We start from the raw sequence: 11198 nt of genomic DNA, 5'->3' as shown, positions 1-11198 counted from the left end.
TTTATAGTTTGCTTATAGCCAGAGACTCATTTTAAGCTGGTTTTATGAGACTCATTTTAAGCTGGTCATTGTTTTATCCTGTTTTTTTATGCTAGTTTTTAAAACAGTTTATCACTGTCTATACCTTGTATGGTATGTTTTAAATGTTTTACTTTGCAGAACAGAAACATTTATTGCGGCATTACGCCAATAAAAATTTAGAATTTTACTTTGCAATATGCCATGAGCAGTTTTGCTGGAGAGATGGCATAGAAATTTTCTAAATAAACCTATGTGAAGCATTTCAAACACCCCAGCGCACTGCAAAAACATAAGGCTCATTAAGAACATTATATCTCTTTTCTGTTCCTACATGAACGTCATGTGCATTTTGATATATTCTCAAAAAGAGAATCACTGTTCTTCTATTAAATGCAAAGCATTCAGTAAGCGAACTTGTCTCAGTTTTGGGATGAAAAAATCAATTTACTTTGCAAAACACACCAACTACCACAGAAATAATAAAAAAAATCAAAATATTGTTGACAGGTTAACATGGTGATAAAAAGCAAAGCAAGCTCCCCCTTCCTCCTCTTCTCTGCTTTCTCCCACAGTAGCTGTAAGGCATATTTTAAAAAGTTCTCCACCTCCCACACAGTTCACTAGTGAATCTGTATGCATCCATCCCTATCCTGCTTTGATTCTCCGGGAGTGGGAAATGAGTTATGAGTCTTGAAGAAGTGGATTTCCAATATGCTGCTCAGACTCTGATTTTTTTAAAAAACTTCTTTTGTTGACATGCTGCTGGTTGAGCATTAAGTGTTTCTGACCAATTTAATGTTAGCCTGAGCAGACAAAATGTCTCAGGCACCTTTGCTGGCAGCGAATGCAATGTTATCTCCTTTTGCAAATGCTACCGAGCGTCTGACTTCTATCACCAACAACGAACCTGCGGCGGAGGAAAGGTGGTCTGAAGATGCCCCTCTCGGGCTGGGAATACTCTGCACAATTTATGTAACCTATGCCACCATCATTTCAGTGGGTCTTCTTGGAAACGTGATCCTCATTAAAGTCTTTTTCAAGATCAAGTCGATGCAGACGGTTCCAAATATTTTCATCACTAGCCTGGCTTTTGGGGATTTGCTGCTGCTGCTGACCTGCGTGCCGGTAGATGCTGCATGCTACATCGTAGATACCTGGCTGTTTGGGAGGATCGGCTGCAAGCTCCTGTCGTTTATCCAGCGGACGTCTGTAGGAGTGTCGGTGTTTACTTTGACTGTGCTCAGCGCAGACAGGTGAGTTTCAAGGAATTTACTTAATTGAGAACTATTTGCATATAATATATGGTGTGGAATTACCATATCTTAATTAGACTGGCTGATTCAGCCAAGTATCCTGACCACGGTCAAACTACACTTTTCTCAATAAAGTGCTGATATTCTCTAGCTCTTCATTCCTGATCTCCAGCTACTTAATATGAGGGACACCTCTGGAATGAATGGAAACTCCTATCAATGAGATTCTGATCCTTCCTTTCTTCCATGATTTAAATGCACTGTTTGTTTAGAATCCTGTTCTTTGAGGTTAAAAACTCATCTACAAACACTAACAATTATATTTATACAATTATTCATTTTTTTTAAAGTTATCCCTCATTTCTAAATAGGAAAAGTGGAAAAAGAGCCTGTGCAGTATAGTGGTTAACATGTGATTAAACTAGAATATCAGGGTTCAAATCCCCACTTTGCCCTGAAGACCACTGGGTAACCTTGGGTCATTTGGACTCTCTTTCTTACAGGACTGTTGTGAGATCATATTAGTACATACTTGAAACAAATTGCAAACGATAGGAGGTTACTGTATCTGTGAAAGTACACCCCCCATGCAGTGGAAAAAAAAACGCAATTGCTTAAAAGCCAAGAAAAATGCTATATATTGGTGCTACCTAGTGGTGCATTTGAGCAATTCATGAAGATCAAAAAATAAAAGTGCGAAAACTATTGGAACCTTTCAAACCTATTTTCTGCTTTCAGTAAGGTCAAACTGTAAGCTTTTATCTCCATGGCACACAGACCTCAATACCAATTTGAGTGCCATCTTTCTGGAAAGACTGTACCAAAGCAGGGAAGCAGGGGAAACCCCAGATGGTAGACGACTATATGTTGTATGGAAGACCCACACACACACACCCAAAACCACTACAGTGGAGGAGGCATGGAGCAAAACTTCCACATGGAAGTTACCTTTGGCAAATTTTTAGATTTTTATCTTACTTTTCTGCCAGGGAGCTCTAGGCAGCATACTAGGGCTCTCCCCTTGCCGTTTGAGCTTTGCAATAGCCTTGTGAGGTAGGTTAGATGAAAGAAGAAAACTGGCCCAAGGTTAACCGGTGATCTTCATGGCTGAATGGAGATCTGAATCCAGTTCTCAGTGGTCCTAATATGACCCTTACGCTGGCTCATACCTCAACAAAACTTTTTTAGATGTAATTTATTCATATAGCACTTTGACCTACAAAAGCAGGAACTCATTACAGAATTTGACAAATTGGAAGCTGAGCAATTTTCCAGGAATATGATGGTGCATGCAAAACCGTTTCAAGCCATCCGAACATATGACAGCTGCCCTGACAAGTCAGACCATTAGTCTACTTCGCATACTACTATCTGCTCTCTGACTGGCAGTGGCTTTCTGGGGTCTCTGGAAGAGATGAACACATGAAACTGCCTTACACTGAATCAGACCCTTGGTCCATCAAAGTCAGTATTGACTACTCAGAGCGGCAGTGGCTCTCCAGGGTCTCAGGCAAAGGTCTTTCATATCACCTGCTTGCCTAGTCCCTTTAACTGGAGATGCCGGGGATTAAACCTGGGACCTTCTGCATGCCAAGCAGATGCCCTACCTCTGAGCCACAGCCCCTCCCCAAATAGTTGCCCAGTACTTTGCATCTCCTTCAACCAGAGATGGCAAGGACTGCAACTAGGCCCACCTGCAAGCAAAGCAAGTGCTTTGCCACTAAAGCACAGCCGGATATGCCCGTTCTTCTAATGTTGTGATATTGACTGTGGTTGTAGGTACAAGGCCATTGTCAAACCCTTGGAACTGCAGAGGGCTGATGCAGTTCTGAAGACCTGCTTCAAAGCTGCCTGTGTCTGGATCACCTCAATGTTGTTGGCCGTCCCAGAAGCTGTGTCCTCGGATTTATACGCCTTCCATGTCCCGGAGAAAAACGGCTCCTTTGAAACCTGCGCACCTTACCCGGTGTCGGAAAGAATCCTGCAAGAAGCTCATTCTCTGGTTTGCTTCTTGATGTTCTATATTATACCACTAGCAATTATTTCCGTCTATTATTTTCTTATTGCCAAAACACTGTACAAAAGCACATCTAACATGCCGGCAGAAGAACACAGCCATGCTCGTAAACAGGTAGGTGACGAACTAGAACCTGTACCCTTTAAGGCAGGGGTGGGGAATGTCAGGCCCGGGGGCCATATAAGGCCCGCGAAATCATTTGGTCTGGCCCTTCATGGGTCCTGGCAGATCTCTAGCTCAGAAGGATCTAAGACTGGCGATCTGCCTCCTCCTGCGGACAGAAATAGCCTCTATTCAAGGCGGATGTGAGTTTGTTTTGCCGAGAAAATGAACCTTTTCCCCCCTTGCAGAAGAGTCATTAGCTATGGAGCTGCTAGGACCGCCTAAGAAACTGTTAATCCTTTCCCACCCAGGCCGTGGAGAAATGTATTCCCTTTGTACAAGAGGGCTGGGGGTGGAAGTGACGACAATGGAGGGGTTAAAGGGGGCAGGGCCAGAATGCATGGAGACGAGTTCCAAAGATTAATCATCAGAGTTAATTAACTGAGCTGTTTGTGCTGACCAAAGTAGTGTTTTTTGTTTTTTTTAAACCCACTGATTCTTAAGTTCAGCCTTCTGATCATGGTTGGATAGCACCATTTTCTCTTTCCTTCTTTCTCAGCAGTAATGAGCATCCAATTTACCAAGGATGGACTATGCCTAGTTGATGAGTCTGTGCTGATACATAGCAGAAAACAAAGCAATAGATGCTTTCCTGGGAGTGGGGTACTTCAAGCCTGACTCATACAAATATATGAGCATCTCCTGACAAACTCATGAAGTTGCCTTATACTGAATCAGACCATCAGTCCATCAAGGTCCAGGGTCTCAAGCAGAGGTCTTTCACAGCACCTTCTACCTGGTCCTTTCAACTGTGAATGCCAGGGATTGAACCTGGGATCTTCTGCATGTAAAGCAGATGTTCTACCACCGAGCCGTGACCCCTCCCAAATAAACTATTGGGTTTATAATCCAACATTATCTGCTCTGACCTACAGTGGCCATCCAAGGGCTTTGTAGGGGTCTTTCTCAGTTTTGCTGTCTGGCCAACAATTGAATCTAAGACCTGCTACCTGACAAAATATATGCTGTACTGTTGAGTTACAGACTCTTCATGAAGCCCTTTTCAGACGTTAAGTACACCAATACCAGGAGTCTGGCAACCATGTGTAATATACAGTTGTCACATTCTGAAAATCCGTTAATCTGTTTGTGTAGACATAAACTCCGCATGCATGCAAAACACATGTATTGCCCTTGTGCAGATAACATGATGACCACAATTATTGGGAGCATCAAGTGTAGCAAGCGCTGATTTGCACAGTAGACAAGCTCTCGGTGTGCATGGACATAACATCTGAAAGGGGCTCTTATGTCTGCTACTAAATGCTGGGAAAGGCTTTGTGGCAGATAGATAAACTTTGAACATAAATACAGACAGGGCATAAAGACTGGCATTTAAGATAGGTAACCACTCGCCAGATTGAAGATTAAGGAAACCATTGGACATGGAAGTCTAAACAGAACTTTTATTTGGCCTCCAATGCATGGGTGGGCACATTTTTCAGCCTGAGAGTTACATCTTGGGTTCCTGCTTGCTTTTAAGGATTCTGGGTTGTTTATCAGTTCTTTTCATTCCAGCAGAGGACTCCATTGCTTCTGACTAACCCATGTTTACTTTTGGGCAGGCCAACAGTGCCAAGGAGGGGTTACAGATTGCTCTCTGCTGTCTGTGGAGACTGGGAGATGGTCCTCTCTCCTATAATCTTGCTTTTGATGGCTCTGCAAGGCATTCAAGTTACTTAATTTCTCAGGAGCAATGGTTCCTGAGAGCCAGCGTGGTGTAACGGTTAAGAGTGGTAGTTAGGAGCAGTGGACTCTAATCTGGAGAACTGGGTTTGATTCTCCACTCCTCCACATGAGTGGCAGACGCTAATCTGGTGAACTGGGTTGGTTTCCCCACTCCTCCACATGAAGCCAGCTGGGTGACCTTGGGCTAGTCACAGCTCTCTCTGAACTCAATCAGCCCCACCTACCTCACAGAGTGTCTGTTGTGGAGAGGGGAAGGGAAGGTGATTGTAAGCCGGTTTGATTCTACCTTAAGTGGTAGAGAAAGTCGGCATATAAAAACCAACTCTTCTTCTTTTCACTGGATAGTGCTGAGGCCAGTGCTGAAGTCCATTGGGCTGATGCTCCTGACAAGGAATTTGAGGACCAGATGAAAAGTTCTCACATATTGGAATTGGCCCCTGGGCCATAATTTGTCTACCTCTGCTTTAATGAGAACACCTCAAATGTGCCTTCTACCCAAAAGAGACAGGTTTTGAATCTTGGGTTATTTCATGTTTTGTTAAAGAATCAAATATGCTAATTAAAATGATGACATACATGTGCCATTACTTTCCCCCCTAGATTGAATCACGCAAGAGAGTTGCCAAGACTGTGCTGGTTTTAGTTGGCTTGTTTGCCTTCTGCTGGCTCCCCAATCACATCCTTTACTTGTATCGCTCATTCACCTACCACACTTCAATTGATACATCTGCCTTCCACCTTGTGGCCACTATATTCTCCCGGGCCTTGGCCTTCAGCAATTCCTGCGTCAACCCCTTTGCTCTCTACTGGCTGAGCAAAAGTTTCCGTCAACACTTCAAGAAGGAAGTTCTGTGTTGCAAAAGAAAAGTTCCCGCACGGCGATCCAGTATCACCCAGAGTAACACTCCGACCAGGGCAATGTCAGTCACAGGCTCAGAAATCAGCGTGACTCTGCTCACTGATTATAGTATCACAAAAGAAGAGGAGAGTGTTTAATTTCCCCCCAGTTTTGAGCATATTGTGTAAAAAAAAAATCGGTTAGGATCAAAGCACATCATGATCTAGACAGGAGTGGGAGGGACACCAGCATCTCTTTTTAACCCACGTGATAAAACTTCAGCAGAGCACTTTCTGCCACATCCTACAGCATTCACACCCAGCCATGCAGAGAAAGTTGATGCTGGAGATGACAGCAATCTGTCCTGCATGTACAGGCTTTCTCCATCAAGCTGCTACTTCAGTCCTGTTGCACTCAGTCACACCATGGAAATATTTTGGCAACCCCTCTGCCATTAGAGATAAGACAGATCTGCCATTACAGAGAAAACCATGAGCCTGAACAGCTCTGAGAACACCGAATTGGGGGGCGGGGATTGTACTATTAAACTGAAATGCTCTTCAATTTTGTGCACACTTACTTTGGAGTCAATTTCATTAAATTCAGTGGAACTTCTTTCTGAGAAAATATAGGCAGATGGGATCAGGCTCTAAACTCCCCCCCCCCCACACACACACATACCCCTCAAGAAAAGCAAAGGGAAACTTTTGCTTATTCAGGGTCGTTGCCAAGATGTTAGTTTTGTCCCATGAAATTTGGGTTCAAAGACTTGGAACTGGGATGGCTGGTAAAGCTCTGGTGACATAAATACAACTAGTGCTTATTACGTGGTAGAAAGAAATATGATACAGGGATGTTCACACTGACACACTGCTATTAAAACCAGGAGCATTTTGATCTTTGTTCCTTTCTCTATGCAGCAGCAGACATTTCACCTTACAATATTATACCTGTTAATTGTATGTAAGCCTCCTCTTGTAATTATTGGGCTCTTCTAAGCATCCTGTAAGAAGCTAATTAGTTTTGAAGATTTGTTGTGGTTTAAATTTGGCCAGATCTGTGCACAGTTATATGCGTGCCTCTTAAATATTTGCTCTGCAGCATTGGCAGCACAGAATACAACGGGGCTGCCAACAGGCAGAAGTGTAAACATATCAAAGAAGAAAAAATGTTTCAAGTATTTTAATTCATTGTTAATGAGATCAGTATAAATGTTAATTAGGATTTTAAATCCATGTTTTCATAAAGGAAGCTCTCCCTCACACACACTACCACACAACTGCTGATCTGGAACTGCCAAGGCACACATCACTATAGAATTTAATGAACTGTTGTGTAATGTTCAGATGAGATTGCTGTAAGAGATGTGATCTAGTTCATGCTGCATACAAAGTGGGGAACAAGATTTCAACAGCAGGAGAGCTTAGGCTCTGAAGAACCCTGAGTTAGGGTTGCCAGGTTCCTCTACAACATGGGTGGGAGGTTTTTGGGGCAGAGCCTGAGGGGGCAGGGTTTGGAGAGGGGAGGGACTTCAATGCCATGGAGTCCAGTTGCCAAAGCAGCCATTTTCTCCATCGGGAACTGATCTCTATCGGCTAGAGATAAGTTGTAATAGCGGGAGATCTCCAACTACTACCAGGAGGTTGGCAACCCTACCCTGAGTCCCCCACAGCAATGTCAACCATCTGCCTCTTCCCATTTCTTTCCAGCTCAGTTCTCTTAAATAAGTGTTGCTCTTCTCCTGCTTTTTATTGATGCTTTTTTAAAATTAATGCTGCAGTCTACCGGCCTATCTACGTGTCATCTGAGCTGGCTTTATAATTTCCTGTACTGAACTGCTTCCCGTGTCTCTCTTCTGTGATTTAAAGCTGCTCGTTTAATAAAGTGCTCGTTTGGCACTTGCAACCAAGATGCAATATGACAATTTTTTTTTTTTTTAAGTATACTGAACAGTGTTCCAGGAACAGAGATATTGTGCACACTCACATGTTTTGTAAAACAGGCACCTTCCAGTCTGGGGGACTATGGGCCAAATCTAGCCCAAGTTAGTTGTGAGGTGGTTTAAGTCCTATTAAAAGAAAACAAATTGATTATCAGTAGGACTGCAATCATACGTACACTAATGTGATTCTTTATAGGATTTACAAGTAAGCATGCATAGGATCGGAGTGGTTTTCAGTCCCATTGCTTTCAATAGGGCTCACAGCATAGCTAACTTTAGCTGAATTGGGGCCTACGTCATGGGTTGCAAAATAATGCTAAATCTCCCCCATTGATCCAACTTTGCTATTAAAACATTACCACAAATTCTAAGCAAGACGCACAGATTTCAGATTATTTGTTTATGTTTCAATCATCTCCTTTTGTACATTTCTATTTTACCAGATTTTTGTTGAAACAGTGTTCAAAATTCAATTAATGACAATGAAAAGAATAATCCTGGCAAATTAATCTCTTAAAATATCCTTAACTCAGATGCCTCTGATGCCATATTGCATGATTGTACGGAGAAATCTTTGGACAATAGTACCACAGCTCTTCCAAAAGAAAATCCTTGAAGCACTAAGATGGCTCTGAGCAGTGCCAATTTCAGCACAGCAAGCAAAGGTTACTGACAATCTATATTTACAACTCCAGCAATCTCATATGACAGCTTGTTGACCAGACGCTTAGTGGCTCCCTCTTTGCATAGCTTTATAAGCTCAAGGTTTTCTTTTTTATTATCATTCCATTGTGTATGACAGTAAGATAAATTTACTCTCAGGATATTGATTTCCAAAAGGCTCCCAAGCTTCATGCCTTACCCACCTAGTTTAGCCCTATACAGACATCTGAAGCATGTACAGATTGAATGCACCACGGGCAAGTTGACATCTGCTGTTTTCTCTCCCTCTGCTCCAAATCTCCATGCATGAAGGGTCTATGTGCACATATCCCAAATACATGTATATGTGTGAGATTGTATATATTGGTATCCTCCATTTTGGTACAGGATGTGTGCTATCAGAGGGATTATCCACAGCAATAGTGTTTTATATTGCGAAAGATACTTCTGGAAGTGTAATTGAAAATGGGTTCAACAGGGCACAATACAGTACTACATTCCCCATAAAAATCCAGCAATGCCTGTCCCCATTGGCAAAATCTGCAACATGTTTATTAGGAAATAAGTCTTGTTCAGAAAAGATTCTGCTAATCCCTGCAATTTCCTTTTTGTTCCTTTGTTTTAGAGCCTAATTAATTACTGTCTGGTTTCTCCACAACTGGCTACAGCGTTAACAAATAAAGTTGCCTCACTTTCCTCACAGCATATATCTTTGCCTTCAGAACATGTGTGTCTCACAGCATACCTTTCTTTATTCTATACCTTTGTTTGGAATTGTTGTAGAACTAATAATTCACTAACAATTTGATTACTACTTTCCCCTGACTGCTTTGTGTTGCTCATGCTGTGTAAAAAGTGCAAAATGAAACAACTTTGTTTGGAGAAGGAGAGGTTTCTGACAACCTCCAGTGCAGTTGCCATTATAAAGAATGTTTTGCTTCAGCTTTGTTGTTATTCCTGTCTAGGAAGCTGGAAGATGATATGTAGAGCCATTAATCTTCAACTAAGTCAAGATAGAACCCCTGCCAGACATATGCTAGGAGGAAAAAATAATTAAATAAGACAACTCTGATAAAGGAGTCAAGGACACTAGATGAATTATTTCAGCTACTGCAAGAGAAGAACAATAAGAGTTGGTTTTTATACCCCGTTTTTCTCTACCTTAAGTAGAGTCTCAAAGTGGCTTACAATCACAATCCCTTCCTCTCCCCAACAGCCACCTTTTGAGGTGGGGGGGGGGCTGAGAGTTCTAAGAGAACTTAGGTGCTGTGGAACACAGGCAGGATGGTGCTGCTTAAGTGCAGTCGTCTTGTTTGGGGGCTTCCTCGAGGCACCTGGTTGGCCACTGTGTGAACAGACTGCTGGACTTGATGGGCCTGGGTCTGATCCAGCAAGGCTTTTCTTATGTTCTTATGACTGGCCCAGGGTCACCCAGCAGGCTTCATGTGTAGTGGGGAATCAAACCTGGTTCTCCAGATTGGAATCCGCCACTCTTAACCACTACACCATGCTGGCTCTCAAGAACTAAAAACATCTGATTAATGACATTATAGTTGGGAAAATATTGCTTGGAGACACTCTCCTACTGTTTGTGTTAGAATTATAAAAAAAAATTGTTATATTTTTCTAAAGGGAAAAGAGCAAGACTAGCCAGGAATGCCTAGAATCCTTGGCAACACCACAACTGTTGCTAGAACATGAGACTGAGACTATGCACAGGTGCCTACAGCATTACCGGTGTGCACCCACAGGGACATAAGGTATACCTCACAGGCTATATATTATTTTGGGGTTCACCCACCAATACTGCTGTCCCTTGGGAGATGGAGAACAGGCTTGCCAACCTCCAGGTGGGACCTGGCGATCGCCTGGAATTCTAAATGATCTCCAGGCTACAGAGAACATGGCTGCTGCTCTGGAGAGTAGATACGATGGCATGATACCCAGTTGAGGTCTCTCTACTCCCTAACCCCCTCCCTTCCCAAGCTCCGCCCCCCAAATCTGCACGAATTTCCCAACCTGGAGTTGGCAACCCCAGTGGGCAAAGCAACCCGAGGCGCGCCAGATCAGTCCTAGACTGGAAACGTTCCCGAGCATGCGCAGATGGTCACTCTCCGCTCAACCCTTCCGAGCATGCGCAGAACACCTTTCACTAGCGTTAACAGCTGCTACCATTCCCTCATAACCCAAGATCGAGGAGGCGGAGGAGGAGGGAAAGGAGGAGAAGAAGGCTCGTTTGTGCGTTGAGTCCCGGCACTTTTTTGTGCTTAACTACGACACCCGAAAGCCGTTAGACGAAAGCTTCCAGTTTCCCTCAGGGAAACAAAAAGGGGCGGGCTTAGTTGGGGCCGCGCCGGCGCAGTAGTCAGTGCGGAGGGTTACGCGCATGCGCCCTGCAGTAGTCTCGGGAGAGCGGGGGAGTCGGTGCGGAGGGTTACGCGCACGCGCCCTGGAGTAGTCTCGGGAGAGCGGGGGAGTCGGTGCGGAGGGTTACGCGCATGCGCCCTGGAGTAGACTCGGGAGAGCGGGACGGAGCGGCCTGCTGGTGGCGGCGGCGTTGAGGCGCTGCTTTGGAGCCGGTCTGCGGGCCTTGGGGCGGGGGAGCAGGGCGCC

At 43.8% G+C, this 11198-nt stretch overlaps 1 protein-coding gene across 1 annotated transcript; it reads left to right on the top strand.

The window, feature by feature from the left end:
• The first annotated feature begins 774 nt into the window (after nt 1-774).
• Nucleotides 775-6138, top strand: BRS3 (bombesin receptor subtype 3). Its single transcript, XM_056859934.1, has 3 exons — nt 775-1274; nt 3054-3405; nt 5743-6138. Exons 1-3 carry the CDS (start codon nt 838-840, stop codon nt 6136-6138), a joined length of 1185 nt encoding a protein of 394 aa, XP_056715912.1. The 5' UTR covers nt 775-837.
• The last annotated feature ends 5060 nt before the right edge of the window (nt 6139-11198 follow it).

The sequence above is a fragment of the Euleptes europaea genome, chromosome 13, assembly GCF_029931775.1.
Source record: "Euleptes europaea isolate rEulEur1 chromosome 13, rEulEur1.hap1, whole genome shotgun sequence".
Taxonomy (NCBI): domain Eukaryota; kingdom Metazoa; phylum Chordata; class Lepidosauria; order Squamata; family Sphaerodactylidae; genus Euleptes; species Euleptes europaea.
Note: the sequence above shows the minus strand (reverse complement) of the source record. Positions and strands in the feature narration are given on the sequence as shown.

What these genes read in the sequence shown, in the direction of transcription:
- BRS3 (XM_056859934.1), top strand. Translation starts at nt 838, where the DNA reads ATGTCTCAGGCACCTTTGCTGGCAGCGAATGCAATGTTATCTCCTTTT. An exon ending in ACTGTGCTCAGCGCAGACAG is followed by an intron (nt 1,275 to 3,053) that starts GTGAGTTTCAAG and finishes CTGTGGTTGTAG; the next exon opens with GTACAAGGCCATTGTCAAAC. An exon ending in ACAGCCATGCTCGTAAACAG is followed by an intron (nt 3,406 to 5,742) that starts GTAGGTGACGAA and finishes TTTCCCCCCTAG; the next exon opens with ATTGAATCACGCAAGAGAGT.